Source organism: Grammomys surdaster, unplaced genomic scaffold (genome assembly GCF_004785775.1).
Source record: "Grammomys surdaster isolate TR1022 unplaced genomic scaffold, NIH_TR_1.0 135, whole genome shotgun sequence".
Taxonomy (NCBI): Eukaryota; Metazoa; Chordata; class Mammalia; order Rodentia; family Muridae; genus Grammomys; species Grammomys surdaster.
Genome location: NW_021604593.1, coordinates 576,322 through 591,814, shown reverse-complemented (window position 1 = coordinate 591,814; position 15,493 = coordinate 576,322). Strand labels below are relative to the sequence as shown.

The following is a 15,493-nucleotide window of genomic DNA, read 5'->3' as shown; positions in this document are numbered from 1 at the left end:
ATTATGACTACAGGCAGTCACCAACACCAAGCATACATACCCACCTCACACAGGATGATGGCCCCCAATCTTAGCCCAGGTCAATATACTCATAACTAGTGAAGTCACTGAGGGATTTTTATTTGCACTGATTCTGCTATAAAGTTGCTGAGGTAGAGCCAATTGTCCAAGGCTGGACAGGGGCAAGGAACAAAAGGACCCAAGGAAAGGGGTGCCACAGGCCTAAGTTATAGTGCAGGGCCTCTCGGTCATCCATATAAACAATGAACTTGGTAATAAATACAGAGTAGGCAAGGACCAGAGATGGGCAGGAAGGTGAGAGGCTACAGAACCCTAGGGACTGGAAAAGTATAGAGCCTCTTTCCCCAGACCTCTAAGATCAATTTAGGACATATGGAGAAGAGAAGGTTTTAGCCTGAAAGCATCAAGAAATGAGAAGACACCCCGCTTTCGAGGAGCTGCTCCAGCACCCCCAACCCCTCCTTTGAGTAGAGGGGGAGGAAGGGGGCTGCCTGGGGAGTCCATGGAGCTGGTCCGCTTGAGTCGCAGGCGAGCACGGGCCTGAGCACCCCAGGCCTTACCCCGAGCTGCTGAGGCCACTAGACACTTCTGGTATTGAACCTAGGAAGAAGAGGAATATGAACATCCAGCTTTCTGCCCCTGCATACCTAAAAGCTTCCATAGGGCAGGTAACTGACCAAGAATTCTATTTGATACAATGCCCATAGCCATGTCTCAAGTACCTATAGCATTCCCAGGTACCTCTCAGCATCAAAAACATAAAGCTTGACATTTAGTGAGCACTTATGGAAAGCTAGACGCTGTGTTAAGTGCTTTGTATAATTTAATTTAACCTAGTTATTATGAAGTGCTGCTAAACTAATTTTGCAAATGAAGATAACCACAGTCCCGAGATAATAAATGATTTGTTTAAGGCGATGATTCTCAACCTGTGGATCGAAGCCCCCCCACAGGGGTTACATATCAGATAGTTACATTAAAATTCATAACAGTAGCAAAATTAAAGTTATAAAGTAGGAACAAAATAATTTTTTGTCTGGGGGTCTCCACAACATGAAGTGTATTAAAGGATCAACTGATCTAAGGTCTTACAAATAGAAAAGTGTTAGAACTGACATTGACATGTAAGTCTGTCCAGCTGAAAAACTTGCACTCTTTTTGTTGTTGTTTGTTTCTTTTTGAGACGGAGTTCTCTGTGTAGCCTGGCTGTCCTAGAACTCAATCTATAGACAAAGCTGGCCTCAAAATTACAAAGATCTACCTGCCCTGCAAATGCTGGAATTCATTCACCACCACTGCCTGGCCAAAACATGCACTCTTAACTATGAGTGCACCCACCACTATAACACTCTCCTCCATCCCACTGTTCTGTACCAGTCTACACAAAATAGACTCTCTGTGAAGAAAGTCTATAAACTCAGCCCATTCCCAAATAACTATCCCAATCAACTTATTTAATTATTTAGAGCAGATTCTACTTAGCCTTCCTACTTCTTGTTTACCTGCACTGTAGCTTAAGTGGGTAAAGTCACAAACCTCACTTTACTGTCCTGCTTAAAACCCTTTAAGGGTCCTTCGTGTCCCAGACTAATCTATAAAGTTCTCAGTGACCTGGCTTCTGCCATTTTTTTTGTTCTCTTCTATCCTCTTGCAGGCCATGCATACTATGTTCTTTCAGGTACTCTAACCCACTAATATCTCTCTCACTTCCACTCCTGAGGTTCTCTGGTATACCTGCCTTATGTTTCTTCCTCTGGCATACTTCTTTGGGTGCCTTTTTCTTCTCTACTAGTAGCCTTTCTGCCTCTTGAGGAACCATCTCCATCATGATGTGCTATGTATCTTATTTCTGATGTGTATTAGAGTATTCTGTAATGGCAAAGGCTGTGTGGGCATTCTATACATATGAATCAGGATTAATTATAGTAGTTGGACCCTGAAGATACTCATTTGTTGAATTAATAAGTGAACTGAATTAAGTGAATTGAATAGTGTAGTTTAAGCATCCTACATTTTTAAAAGATTTACTTGTTTAATGTATGAGTGCCCTATCTCCATGCACATCTGTATGCCAGAAGAAGGCATCAGATCATTGTAGATGGTTGTGAGCTACCATGTGGTTGCTCAGAATTGAACTCTGCTTAAGAGCAGACAGTGCTCTTAACTTCTGAACCATCTCTCCAGCCTGCATCCTACATTTTAATGACCACATACATCAAGAAGTATGTTGAATCAGTAAAATGGGGCCCACTCTATATAGCACAACTTCATTCAAATGCTGAAATTTACTATATAAGTGTGTCCATGAGTGTGAGCATGTGTGTATATGTGTGTGTGTACCTTGTATTAGCATTCCCCATACTTTAAGATAAGCAGAAATAGCAAATTATTATGTAGAATGCCCTAGACTTCAAATATTAGTAATCAACACAAAACTTAGCAAAAACAGTGTTTAAAAGTCAGGTATATTTGTGAACCAGATTTGGCCCTGGGATTACTTGGTTATGATTTAAGGAGAGCTGCCCATCTTGAGTCCACTCCACAGTACAGAATGGCCACAGGGAAACCTCTCTCCCATTCCCATTCAATCCCTAACTCACCATGCATGCAGCTTGCACAGCTTCAGAGAGTCCCCCAGCATGAGGCTGGCACCAGAAAGCTGCACACTGGAAGCTCTGACATCCAAGATCAGCAATGAGGCCAAAGGTATGCGGATCACGGCCAACACCAATAAAGGTTACAAGGCGAACAGGGCACTGCCACAGTGGCTCTTCCTCTGCTCCAGCCTCTGCCTGCATACATAAAGCCTAATCACTATAAACTAAGCAATGGCCAGACCCAATACTTCTGGAAGTAAAGACACACAACCCCACCTCAACAAGCGTATTCATCCTCCAAGGCCCTTTAGTGATACCTGAATAGGATGTGCAGTCATCAGAGAATCAGACACACTGAGCATAGCAGGGACCCAGGTTTTCCGGTCCCCCCGGGCAGTGAGAGTACCAATGGCTTCATTCAGCACATCCATACCTGAGGAGACAAGCCCACTATGTTGTCTGGCTTGGATAGAAAGGGTCTCCTGGGAGTTTCTAGGACTCTTTCATTAACTTAGGATTCAAAGAGATAGAAAGAGAGATAGAAAGAGCTGAGCTTGGAATGCTGAGTTGGAAGAAGGGATAGATATATTTCAGGCTATGTAAGGCTATGCAAGAACTCTTAAGACTAACTACAGCATAGACCTTACTTCGCCCATTTTCCCTTTCCTAACACACCCACACCCATCCAGCCCCCTCCGTCCTCACCCATGGCTTTGGTGACTGGTAGGATTCCCATGTACAGTGCCTCATACTTCTGAGCAGCCTGGCTCACTGCATCCAGCAACTCCACTGAAATATACATATCACACACTAAGCTAGCATAGAAACTCAATACTTGCCGGGCGGTGGTGGCGCACGCCTTTAATCCCAGCACTTGGGAGGCAGAGGCAGGCGGATTTCTGAGTTCAAGGCCAGCCTGGTCTACAGAGTGAGTTCCAGGACAGCCAGGGCTATACAGGGAAACCCTGTCTCAAAAAAACAAAAAAAAAAAAAAAAAAAAAAGAAACTCAATACTTCTTTCCCAACCCTTCCTGTGTATAGTTTGAAGACAGGGTTTCACTATATAATTTGCCTAGAACTGGCCTAGAACTTTCTATGACAAACAGACTGACCTTAAATGTGTGATGGTCTTTCTATCTCTGCCTTCTAAGTGCTGGGATTACAGGTATGCCTTACCATTCCCAGCTTCCCCACACTAACGAATATGCTAGGACTCAAGCTAGAGCTGTTGCTAGTAAAGGAAAACCTACAGATGTACCTCCAATTCACTGCTTTGGGTCCTTGAGTCTGGACTCTCCTGGGAGAAGCTAAACATCCATGAACTCCAGCCCCCTTCCCACCTCCATCTTTCACAAAAGCATCCTGAAGTTGCAATGCAGCAAGCCCTTCCTCATACCTTGCCTTGGGAAGTCTTCAGGGGAAATAGGATCTGGGGAACAGCAAGCAGATTCTCCACTGACTCCTACCCTCTCTGACAAGATCTAAAATACAATGCAGGCAAGCATGAGGTACACAGGAGAGAAATCAGGGTAAGGGGCCAAGCTCATCCTACCCCAACTCCATATTCCCTGCTCACCACTGGCCCTCACCTGTGCACAGAGGCCCTGTAGAGCACTTGCTATCGCTTTTGCGGGCACATCACAGCGAAACACGTGACATTTGAGCATACAGCTGTCTTTGTCACCCGCAACAAAAGCAAAGTCCCTGGCAGGGGCAGAGATAAAGCAAGTTAGGGGCAAGGTGCCTGTAAGAGGCCTCTAAAGTTAGGGCTTAGATATGTTAGAATGGGGAAGTCAGGGAAAAGGCTTAAAGTACCTAGTTATCACATACCTGTCACTGTTCCAGAAGCATGTGGAAGCACAGGAGAAAATCAGCCCAGTCTCTCAGACTCTCCCCTATCTGTCCCTGCTGAGCTGGGCCCACCCACCCCAATCAGGGATGAACCAGGCAGGGAAGGCCGTGCTGGGTCCACATCAGAGGATCTGTGTCCAAGGGTTCAGCATCAGTGGGGATCACAGTCTGCAAGGGGGGAGGGGGAAGCAACTCTTGCTTGGGGAAATGCAAAAGTCCTCACCGGCCCTTGGAGCTGCCCACACCCCATACACGGATGTGAACCAGAGGCTGACAATGGATCAGACTGTGGTCCAGGGGATTCAGCAGGCTCATAGCATCTTTTTTCAGGATCATCAGCATGTTCTGGCCCTGCCAAGGACAGAGAGTTGACAGCTAAAGGTGGCTAACATGGCAAACAAGCAATTCAGGAAAAACCTACCTCTGCTGAGACATAGGCTGACCCCCTGGGGAAATCGGACAGCTCACCTCACCCCAGGCACCATCATGAGGCTGGCTCCGGTTTCGGGTCTGGGCCAGCTGCTGGATACAGTTATTGACAGCAATACTGCTCTTTCCCGGTGCCAGGTCCTCCTCAGGGACCTCTACCCAGCCCAGGGAGCGGACTGCAAAGCACTGTCAAGATAAGGGAAAAAAATGTCGAGTGGAGTGGTGGATGACACAGGATCCACACATATAAACTCGGGCAGTCCTATTCTTCACACTTAGCCAACCCCACTCTTTACTCTTCTACCCCTAATCTTTCTCTTGAGATCTCCCAGTGTTTTAAACTGGCCATCATCTCCAATCACTACCTTAGCTCCTGGCTCCAGGCTCCGGACATAGGAGTCTTCACTATACCATGTTAGAGAGTTACTAGAACAGAGAGTAGAGACAGTAAAAAGATTAAGATTCCTACACTAGAGACAATGGTAAAACTTAGTTTACCTGACCAAGCACAGATCACAATATTTTTGGGACAAGATCCAAAATATAGCCCCACAAATGCAAACCCAGAAAAAATAGGACTCAGAATATAGTAAATCAACAAAGAGTAGTTTAAAATGTGAAGAAATTCAGGACACAAGACACAGACATAAACTAAAAGACATAAATATGGATATGAATTTAAAATGTGGACAAAAGCTTCAAACCAGAACAAGATAGTCTTAGAACATAGAATAGGAACCCCAAAAGAAATGAAGCAAATAGATGGGTCAGGACAGAGAACAGAGCATAGATCTAATGATAAGAACCTGCAATGGACAAAATTCAAAATACTCAAAGTTAAGAACATGAGACAGCCGGGCAGTGGTGCCACATGCCTTTAATCCCAGCACTTGGGAGGCAGAGGCAGGCGGATTTCTGAGTTCAAGGCCAGCCTGGTCTACAGAGTGAGTTCCAGGACAGCCAGGGCTATACAGAGAAACCCTGTCTCGAAAAACAAACAAACAAACAAACAAACAAACAAACAAAAGAACATGAGACAAAGCCAAGTACAAATAGAGCCCCAGACAAGAGTCCCCAGAAGCACAGTTTAAAAGCAAATTGTGGAGGCAGGCATGGTGTCATCTTTATGAGTTCCAGGGCAGCCCGGTATACATAATGAGTTCCAGATCTGTTAGGGCTACATACACAGTGAGACCTGAGACCCTATCTCAAAATAAAAAGCAATTTATGGATCCAGCTGTATTCCTTTGAGTGCTACAATAACCTCAAGGCTTTCATTTGGCCTGAGCCACCCCTGTTACCTCCGGTTCAGTGAGCTGTCCAGGCTGGAGAAAGATCTCCCCTTGGGGGGTCGCAGATCCCAAATCCCCTCTGTTCCCTATGGAGTAGAGATTGGTCAGTGTAGCAGCAGGCCTAGGTCCACTCATAAGCTCAGGCTCCCTCCTCTTGTTCTACCTACCCTTCCTGGGTCCTCTGCACCTGCTAGTTCCCAGGTTGGGCGCTGCCACTGAGTGCTACCGCTGGGTACATGCCAATAATAAGTTCCTGCAGCATCACGGATCTTTCTCCAGCCAGGGGGTAGTCCTGTTTCCCCCTCCAGATTTTGGTCGCCCCACAAGTCATCTAAAAGAACAAGGGATTAAAGCAAGGGCACATGTTATTCGTGAGCTCCCAACACTACGGTTATTAACATTCGTTCCATCCCATAGGAGACAACCCTAAACCTAGGTATCAACTCCCATCTTAAAGATAGCACATGCAAAGGATCAAGGTTTAATTATCCCCTGGTTCTTATCCCATAGACGCCAACCACCACCACCCCGTATTTGAACCTCGGGTAGCCTTCCTTTATCCCTCATCTCCCCGCGGCTTTTGGTCCTCCCAACCAGACCCTAGGTGCACACCATCGCAGTTGACCAGAATGATGGCCAGCATATAATCCTTGCCCAGCATAGCCTCTGCTGGCCTGCGCTCTCAGCCCAAGGCGACCTCCGGACCTGCAGGGGCCACAAGCCCAGCCTCTCTGCGTCGGAGGCCGCCGGGCCAACTGGCACCGCTCAAACAAACACTGAGAGGGATAGGAACGGCCTTGGAGGAGGGCAGAGGCGGGCCTAAGCTGCTTGCGCGTCTGGTTTTCCGAGTCCTCGCGTGTTTCGGTATGTGTGTCCTACGAAGCGTACTGACACTACGAACTCCGCACTGGTCGGTAACTATGAGTTCCTCCGACGGGGGAAGACAGGCAAGGAGATCTAGCACACTGTGCACCAGGACGCGAATGAGATCATCGCGTGGAGCATGAGATCATCACGCCCCGACCTTTACCCGTGCGCGCACACAGCAAAAGACCAGACAGGAGCAGTACTGTGGCATTATCTGCCACAGCCTTCATCAAAAAACGCCCCGCCTTTCCTCCTCAACCTGCCCCGCCCTCCCCCTCCCCACACACACACACACACACACACACACAATGCCCCGGAAGTGCCTCTAAAAAAATGGAAGTGGCCTTTGACAAGAGGAGGCGGGACTGCGCGTGCGCAACAAGTTCAGCGAGGGGAAGATGGCGGATGACAAGGTGAGTTGAAAGCGAGGGCTGCTTCACTCGGAGTGGTATTCACGTTTCTTAACCATTTTAATTTTGAACAGAGACGTCAGGAATAACTTTTGGGTTTTTTTCCGAGTTCCTGTCAACTGCTTCAACAGTAGGGGCCATTAGGCGAAGGGTTATCCTTCTGGGGACGGACACGGTACCTAACTATGAGCACACATTCAAATATATTCACGCTGTATCAGTCCTCCCTCGAGTCCATTCTCTAGCCCCAGAAGTCTGCCTTACAGAGACAGCGTTCCAGTCCATCCTTACCACCACCCTCATTCAAACACTCTTTGCTCACTCATTGAATTTTATACTCACATGCTACCAGACTTGAGTCTTTAAGTCATACTCTTGTTGACAGTTATCCTCTCACATATCCGTGTATCCTGTTCAGTTTGAAATGGCCTACACATATATCAGGCTAGCCCTGGTTTGTACAGGGAACTGCTTCAACCCATTATCCACAGTTGGTCTGGAAGCACAGTGTCACTTACAGATTTCCTAATAGCCTGCCAGTTTCTCAGGTGTTGGAACACAGCAGTTAGAGAAGACAAATGACCATTTTTAGCAAGCTTATGCTTTAGTCATAGTACTTCCTATATAAAGCTAAAATGGAAGTTCCTCTGCTTGCTGTATGATTCTGTAACAGTCATTATATATAAGTTCCTGGTGCACACACCACCTGTCACCTTCCTGTTCTCCATGTGCACACTTTTCAGTCCCTGTCTTCCTTTATCACTGCCGTCCCAGGAAGGTTTTGTAGGATGAGATTTATTTGGTTCTTCCCATCATCCCTCCCACAGCTCAGCTAGTTCTAGCCTCTGATAAAATTGAGCAGGGCATGGGACTGGGTCAAGTCTGCTGGAGCCAGCCTCTCCCTTGTCCTAGGATTCTCTGCCCAAGCTTAAGGACCTGACATTTCTCAAGAACCAGCTGGAGCGCCTTCAGCAGCGTGTGGAAGATGAAGTCAACAGTGGTGTAGGCCAGGTAAGGGTCCATTGGGTCCAGTTGCTCTTAGAAATGTTGAAAAGGAGAGGTTTTTTTTTTTTTTTTTTTTAATGCCCTCAATGGACATTCCTAGAAAGCTGTAGGCCAGCCTATACACAGGACCAGTGGTACACAGAAGAGACCTTGTTGGCAAACCAGAAAGCGGAGGGGGGGGGCGGGATGGGGGGGCCGCTTTCACGTAAGCTGAGATCTTACGTGGGTTTTAAATAGATGAAGGGAAGGGATGTGTGTGTGAACATTCCAGGTAGAGTCTTGGTGATAAGCAGCGTTACAAATGAGAAGCAGGAGCAAGTTATCAGAAACCACACTAGGAAATGAAGGGTCTCAGGTTCCCTGGAAGCCTCTTTGGCATTCTAGCTGAATGGGGTTCTGGTTAGAGTGCTCTGAACCTCTTATGTGATTGAGACACCTACATTCTTTTTCTTTCTTTTTTCTTTTTGGATTTTCGAAACAGGGTTTCTCTGTGTAGTTCTGGCTGTCCTGGAACTCACTCTGTAGACCAGGTTGGCATCAAACTCAGAAATCCGCCTGTCTCTGCCTCCCGAGTGCTGGGATTAAAGGCGTGCGCTTCCACCGCCCGGCTACGTTCTTTTTCAAGCTCCAGAATTTTTAGATAAGCTTTGGAGAAAAGAACACAGCTGTCAGCAGTGAGGAACAGGTGTCCGAATGCTCTAAGCCCAGCTTAGCTCCTAGGCAGAGAAAAGGAGAGCACACCTGATTTCCTTCTGTGTTTTTCCCTGCAGGATGGCGCAGTCTTATCCTCCCCATTCTTCAAGGGATTCCTGGCAGGATACGTGGTGGCCAAACTGAGGGCATCAGCAGTATTGGGCTTTGCAGTGGGCACTTGCACTGGCATCTATGCAGCTCAGGCATATGCTGTACCAAATGTGGAGAAGACACTGAAGAACTACTTTAGGTCACTACGAAAGGGGCCTGACTAGACCCTTTGGGGAAAGCAGGATGAACGTGTTGGGCCTGCAGGTAGAGACCTTTCTATCACAGACTCTCTATCTGGCTTCCCCTGACTTTGTTCATGTGCTAACTCCACTTATTCTGCCTCTTTCATCCCTGCCTTTCTTCCTGCAGAGAGTGGACAGTGCTTTGTCAGCCTGCACCCTAGACTCCTTCCCTCCCTAGTTCCATGGGACTGACCCCAAAACTATGGGTCACGAATCCCTTCTTCAAGACCTAACTGGAATGTGCAGTTGTCTCTGATCCTCAGTATTCTTTCTGGTGATGTACCACAGTTCTGTACTCAATTTTCTACAAATGTGTCCCAGTTCCTCTGTCCCTTGCTAGCTACCCAGGCCACCCAGGGTCTGGTATGGGCCATGAGTGTAGAAGATGGGGGTATGCCAGGCCTAAGCCGCCCACGACAGGCTCGCTGGACCCTGATGCTGTTCCTGTCCACTGCCATGTATGGTGCCCATGCGCCATTCTTAGCACTGTGCCATGTGGATGGCCGAGTGCCCTTCCGGCCCTCCTCCGCTGTGTTACTCACTGAGCTGACCAAGCTCTTGTTGTCCGCCTTCTCCCTCCTGGTAGGCTGGCAAACATGGCCCCAGGGCTCGCCACCCTGGCGCCAGGCTGCGCCCTTTGCACTATCAGCCCTGCTCTACGGCGCCAACAACAACCTGGTGATTTATCTGCAGCGCTACATGGACCCCAGCACCTATCAGGTACTGAGCAATCTCAAGATTGGAAGCACAGCTCTATTGTACTGCCTCTGCCTTGGACATCGTCTCTCTGCACGTCAGGGGTTGGCGCTGCTGCTGCTGATGGCCGCGGGAGCCTGCTATGCATCAGGTGGCTTTCAGGAACCTGTGAACACCCTTTCTGAGCCCCCATCAGCAGCCGGAGCCCATCCCATGCCCTTGCATATCACTCCACTGGGATTTCTGCTTCTCATCCTCTACTGCCTCATCTCCGGCTTGTCCTCCGTGTACACAGAGCTGATCATGAAGCGACAGCGGTTGCCCTTGGCTCTTCAGAACCTCTTCCTCTACACTTTTGGGGTGATCTTGAACCTTGGACTGTATGCTGGCAGTGGCCCAGGCCCAGGCTTCCTAGAGGGTTTCTCTGGATGGGCAGTACTTGTGGTGCTGAACCAGGCAGTAAATGGGCTGCTCATGTCAGCTGTCATGAAGCATGGCAGCAGCATCACGCGCCTCTTCATCGTGTCCTGCTCACTACTGGTCAATGCTGTGCTGTCAGCAGTGCTGCTACAGCTGCAGCTCACAGCTGTCTTCTTCCTGGCCGCACTGCTCATTGGTCTGGCTGTGTGCTTGTACTATGGTAGCCCCTAAGTCCTTGACCACCTCCGCTCACTTGTGGCTGCGTAGATTAGATGCTACCACCAGAGTTATCTCCCATTCCCCCTGCAGTCCCCAGCAGCCCTCTAACAAGTGCCTTGTAAGAGAAGCTAAGGTGTCCAGGTTAGCCTTTGCATGTTCAGGTGGGAGAGTTACCCCTAGGAGGCATAAAGAGTGAGCTTGGTTAAGGAAACACCTAACTGCACTCCTATATTCCTTCAAATCCAGGCCTGGGCAGCCTGTCCTTGAAGAAGCCTGCTTTGCCCTGCATGTACATGTACATGGCTGCTTCAAGTGAAGTTTCAGTCTTCTTACCTGCTGTGGTCACTCTTGAAGACTCTCTGTCTCCAAGCTTGGTGCTGGCTGTTCAGCCCAGCGTGACTTCCACATAAGAGATACTTAGTTTGCCCCCTCTACAGTGCTGTTCCCCTTACCCATTATTCTGGAAAGGTCAGAGGGAGCTGGGGCTTGACTCATCTCAGGGAACATTGCCCCTGGGCCCTGGCTTAAGCCTACACTCCTGACCCCTGTGCTAAGTTGAGAGCCCCGTTGAAGCCCACTTTACCTCTGAAACACTTAGGAGGTACTGTTCTTCCCACTCAGTGGTGTCCTCACTTCCAACAGCTTGGGAGGGCTCTGCAGAGTAACCAGGGACCAGGTCCAGAAAACCTTTATAGCCAATCAGTGTCTAACTATTTCAGCAATAAGGTCTTAATAAAGTGTTTTAGGGTGTAGGGTACTTCCTACAACCATTTACAGTTGTCCTGTCTTCTGTATTTCATGGCTCCCCTCAGACATGATTTTACCGAGGTTCCTAAGTAATTTTGGAGTAACTTCTAGAGTGGGAGAAAATGATTCTCCCAGCTGTCACCAGTGGTTCCTTTTGGGAGCCCTGTGGATCTGAGACTTTTAACCAGTTATGGTGAGGCATGCCTGTGATCATCTCTGAGATAGAGAAGGAAGACCTTGGGTTTAAGGTCAGGCTGAGTGGCTTGAGACCCTGTCTCAGAAAAGGAACCATTGTAATGATGCAAATTTGTAACTCTGCTTGGGAGATAGAGGCAGAAGGATCAAGTGTGCAAATGGAGCTTGCTTAGTGGTTAAGATTTTGTGCTGCTCTTGTAGAGGACCCAAATTCAATTCCCAGACACCCATAATTCCATCTCCAGGAGATCTGGCCTCTCAGGCCTTCATGGCAGTCATATACCCACCCACAAACGCATAGTTTCTTTTAAAATGAAAGGCCAGCCTACACTACATTTTAAGTTGTCCTCAAAGAAAAAGAAAATGAAGGGCTGAGATTATAGTTCAGGAGCCAAGCACTTGCCTACAAGTGCAAGGCCCTGTGTTTGAGCCCCAGAACTGGAAGAAAAAAAAATTAATCACTTTAAGCTCTGAGGAATTTAGAGATTCTTGGGACTAGAAAATACTCAACCCAGCGAACGAATTAGGCTAGAAAACGCTTAAGTCCACAATGTGTCTTGGGGCAGGGTTTTGCATCATAGTTGAGGCTAATCTGGAATGAATACTATAGCCCAGACTATCGTCAAATTAGAAGCACTCTTGCCTCAGGCCCTGGAGTGCAGAGTTTATGGGTATGAGATGGCATACCCAGCCACTGTTTTGACTTAATTCACTCTAGTTCTGATCCGTGTAATCATCTGTCCTTTGAAATCCTGGCCAGAGAAAGGTCAGATCCTGCTCTTGTGGTAGAACTCTGGGTGGGCTTTTCAAAAGGAGCTGGTTGTCCTGCTGCCAGCATACAATCCTAGCACTCTGAAGTTGAGGGCAGGAAAGCCAGTAAGTAAAGGTCATCCTTAGTTACATAGCAAGTTCCAGGTCAGCCTGGGCTATCTGAGAACATGTCTCAAAAGAGAAAAGGTGGCAGGGCTAGAGCTGTAGTTCAAAGGTAGAGAAGATACTTGGTGTGCAGAGGCCTTGGGTTCTATCCCTAGCACAAGAGGAAGAGAATGTTCCCTCTGCTACTTAGCTGACTCCTTGGGCAGTTACTAGAATGGGTTATCTCTGAGTGAGGGTCAAATGGCACAAACACAGGGGGCTGGGGAAAAAAGAACTACTAGCTATTGGACACTTAGCAGAATTGGTACAAGGAGACACAGTGGTGGTGTTGATAGGTTTCTGTAATGAGAGCCATCTTGGTTGGTATGCCCCCCACCTTCCTCTCCCTTCTGGGCCTTCATGAATGAGGACAAAGGAAAGTAACCCCAGAGTGTTCCCGATCAGATTTCTCTCCAGGCAGGACTCCAGCATGGCTAGCTGTCTGCACCCTGCTCAGGCTCCTGGTTCTGGGCTTGGAGTTCCTGGTTCTTCAAGGCCAGATCAATGGTGTCTTGGAGGATGCCAGCCAGCAAACTTCGGTGGTGATGTTCTGTGGCCGTGGCCTTCTCCTCCCACACCCCCTGCCATGCTTGGAATACCTGTGTGCAGATTCAGAGGTGCCTGTTGGTCCGTCAGCCATGGCACCTACTTAAGGCCTGCCCTTTTGTCTCCACTGACCTGCAGCAAGTGGCATGTCCGAGCACGGGTGGCCTTTACATACAAGTCATATAGGACCACCAGATCCTGCTCTGCCATGTCCCGTTCTGCCTGCAGGGCTTCCACCTGAAGCTTCAGCACTGCCTGCTCCTTCCATTGACTCTCTCTCTCCATGCAAGCCTGCAATGATAAGTTGTATCTTTCGGTGAGTGCCACCTCTGTGCAAGGCTTTGTGCTAAGGAGTTCCTGCATCTGATCTCATTTTATCCCTAACAGCCTTATGACAAAGTTTCCTTTTTGCAGATTTGCAAACAGTGCATCAAGAAGTAATCTAATGGACAAAATTCCCATGGCTACCACTGAACAGAGCTGAAATGACACATGCTTTCAAGAGTTCCCTGTCCTCATTAGAGTTAAATCCAAATCCAGAGACGTGACCCACTGTCTCTGTAACCTTCTCTCTGACTATACTTGCTAGGCTCTAGCCAGACAGAACAATCCGTGGTCTCAATTTGGCTGCCTTTTCCCTCTACTTTGCTTATGGCTTTGCCTTAATCTGAGAACATGTCCCCACCACAATGTACACAAGTTTGTTTGCTTTTTTTTTTTTAAATTGTAGTGTGTGTGTATGTGTGTATGTATGTGTGTGTGTGTTTTCAGGAAAGGATGGGAAGGAGACAGGGTCTTCTTTAGATGTCAAAATTGACCTTGACCTCTCCTGCCTATGCCTCCCAGGTGTTGAGAGAGCTGTATCGCGGTAGTGGTACGTGGCCACATGTTTTCTCTCTTAAACAACTGTTTACTAAGCACCCTCATGGAACTAACTACAGTGAATTCCTGGGCTGAGTCCAGTTTACCTCTGAGTCTCTCCTTAGGCCCAGTATCCTCTGACTACCCAGTCCGGCCTGGGTAAAGTGGACCTCATTGTTCCTACCTGCCAATGGCTGCCCATCATAGCAAACAGCACTGAGTATGGCCTCTTTGGTGTCCCACAAGGCTGAGACGGGTGTGACATCCACATGGACCAGCCAGTTACGATCCAGTCTAGTCCTTGTCACAGTGTCTGGCCTAGGAACAAGGAGCCTCAGGTCCCATACTTCCCCCTCCTCACCTCCTCTGCCACCATGCCTTTGATCTGTTCACAGGCCACTTCCTTCCTTTGCTCCAAATGTTTCAGCTCTTCTTGGATCCAAATCTGGTGTTTCTCTCGAAGTCTCTGCCTCCGGGCCTGGGCCAGAAAGAACTGCATGGCCACATCTGGGGCCTGACAGGCCTAATTGCATCATTTGAAGCTTAGTCAGAAAGCAGAGCATGCATACATCTGGAACAAACACCAACCTTTCCCACAGAACTGCTGATCCTAGACTCTAACTGGCCTGGGAGAGCCCACAGACTGAGCTGAGACTTAGGAGGCTGGCACTGGAGAGAGGAGATAGCCCCTCTGCTGATGGGTACTGTAGTAGCATAAGGACCCACCACTGTGATCCATCCCAGTAGCTCAGCAGCTCCTCCCCATGATCCTTCCTATGAGATCCAGGGAACCTTTAGGTCCTTGTCCTCAGAAGTTCCATTCCTCCCTGATAACAGCACAGGGCTTGAGGACCCTTATTCCCCAGCTTTTCCGTTGTTTGGGAGTATGTGAAGTGTTATTACCTGTTCCTCACAGTGCCTGAGGGGATGCTTTAGGCAGAGCCCAGATCCTAGAAATCTTCTTCCTGCTTCTAGAGGAAAATGTCATTAGTCACTTAAAAGTGTACACACACACACACACACACACACACACACACACACAGTCGAGGGGATGAATAACAATGCAAATAAAGCCCAGGGCAGTAGAACACTTGCTAAGGGGCGGGGTGAGGGTTTGAGGGTGGGAGTGGTAACAAGCCTAATTCCCTATCCCAGGTCAGTAAAAATAAGGTGTGAATATGCAATTGCAAAAAAGGGAAAGAAGACAGGCATGATGGTACATGTCTATAACCCCAGCACTCAGGAGGCACAAGTAGTAGGATCTTTGAGTTCAAGACCAGCTAGGGCTATATAATGAGACTCTGACTCAAAAGAAAAGGGAAGGAAAGGGGAAGGGAAGGAAAGGGGAAGGGAAGGGGGAAGGGGAAAGAGAAGGGAAGGGGGAAGGGGAAAGGGAAGGGAAGGGGAAGGGAAGGGAGAAGGGGAAAGGGAAGGGA

At 48.1% G+C, this 15,493-nt stretch overlaps 3 protein-coding genes across 6 annotated transcripts in view; 1 reads left to right on the top strand and 2 right to left on the bottom strand.

The window, feature by feature from the left end:
• Nucleotides 1-99: 99 nt before the first annotated feature.
• Nucleotides 100-7,254, bottom strand: Apbb3 (amyloid beta precursor protein binding family B member 3). The gene is made up of 13 exons (XM_028762848.1): nt 6,803-7,254; nt 6,358-6,521; nt 6,200-6,276; nt 5,264-5,324; nt 4,938-5,084; nt 4,693-4,820; nt 4,449-4,454; nt 4,208-4,322; nt 4,015-4,099; nt 3,324-3,407; nt 2,936-3,051; nt 2,622-2,813; nt 100-621 (listed from the first exon to the last, which is right to left on the bottom strand). Exons 1-13 carry the CDS (start codon nt 6,849-6,851, stop codon nt 385-387), a joined length of 1,461 nt encoding a protein of 486 aa, XP_028618681.1. The 5' UTR covers nt 6,852-7,254; the 3' UTR covers nt 100-384.
• On the top strand, nt 7,057-11,572 carry Slc35a4 (solute carrier family 35 member A4). Of its 4 annotated transcripts, none has more exons than XM_028762845.1 (4): nt 7,057-7,470; nt 8,380-8,478; nt 9,243-9,480; nt 10,045-10,154. In XM_028762845.1, exons 1-3 carry the CDS (start codon nt 7,456-7,458, stop codon nt 9,438-9,440), a joined length of 312 nt encoding a protein of 103 aa, XP_028618678.1. In that variant the 5' UTR covers nt 7,057-7,455; the 3' UTR covers nt 9,441-9,480; nt 10,045-10,154. The 4 variants fall into 4 exon arrangements, with proteins under 4 accessions (XP_028618678.1, XP_028618677.1, XP_028618676.1 ...); XM_028762844.1 differs by lacking the exon at nt 10,045-10,154 and adding an exon at nt 9,586-9,834 and having other exon boundaries at nt 7,058-7,470; XM_028762843.1 differs by lacking the exon at nt 10,045-10,154 and having other exon boundaries at nt 7,059-7,470; nt 9,243-9,834.
• A 1,037-nt stretch (nt 11,573-12,609) lies between these two features.
• The window catches only part of LOC114617272, a 10,809-nt gene continuing 7,925 nt past the window's right edge, over nt 12,610-15,493 (bottom strand). The window contains exons 10-13 of the mRNA XM_028762850.1: nt 14,961-15,028; nt 14,419-14,580; nt 13,329-13,487; nt 12,610-13,249 (exon numbers count right to left, since the gene is read on the bottom strand). Coding sequence (XP_028618683.1) covers nt 13,085-13,249; nt 13,329-13,487; nt 14,419-14,580; nt 14,961-15,028 — 554 coding nt within the window. The 3' untranslated portion in view covers nt 12,610-13,084. The remainder of the gene's footprint in view (nt 13,250-13,328; nt 13,488-14,418; nt 14,581-14,960; nt 15,029-15,493) is intronic.

Bases quoted from the DNA above. Each gene is read 5' to 3' on its own strand.
- Slc35a4 (XM_028762842.1), top strand. From the start codon at position 9,831: ATGAGTGTAGAAGATGGGGGTATGCCAGGCCTAAGCCGCCCACGACAG.
- Apbb3 (XM_028762848.1), bottom strand. From the start codon at position 6,851: ATGCTGGGCAAGGATTATATGCTGGCCATCATTCTGGTCAACTGCGAT. The intron at 4,821-4,937 runs GTGAGCTGTCCG...TGTCCTTGGCAG, and splicing joins ATGATGGTGCCTGGGGTGAG to GGCCAGAACATGCTGATGAT. The intron at 622-2,621 runs GTGAGTTAGGGA...TCTTCTTCCTAG, and splicing joins CTGTGCAAGCTGCATGCATG to GTTCAATACCAGAAGTGTCT.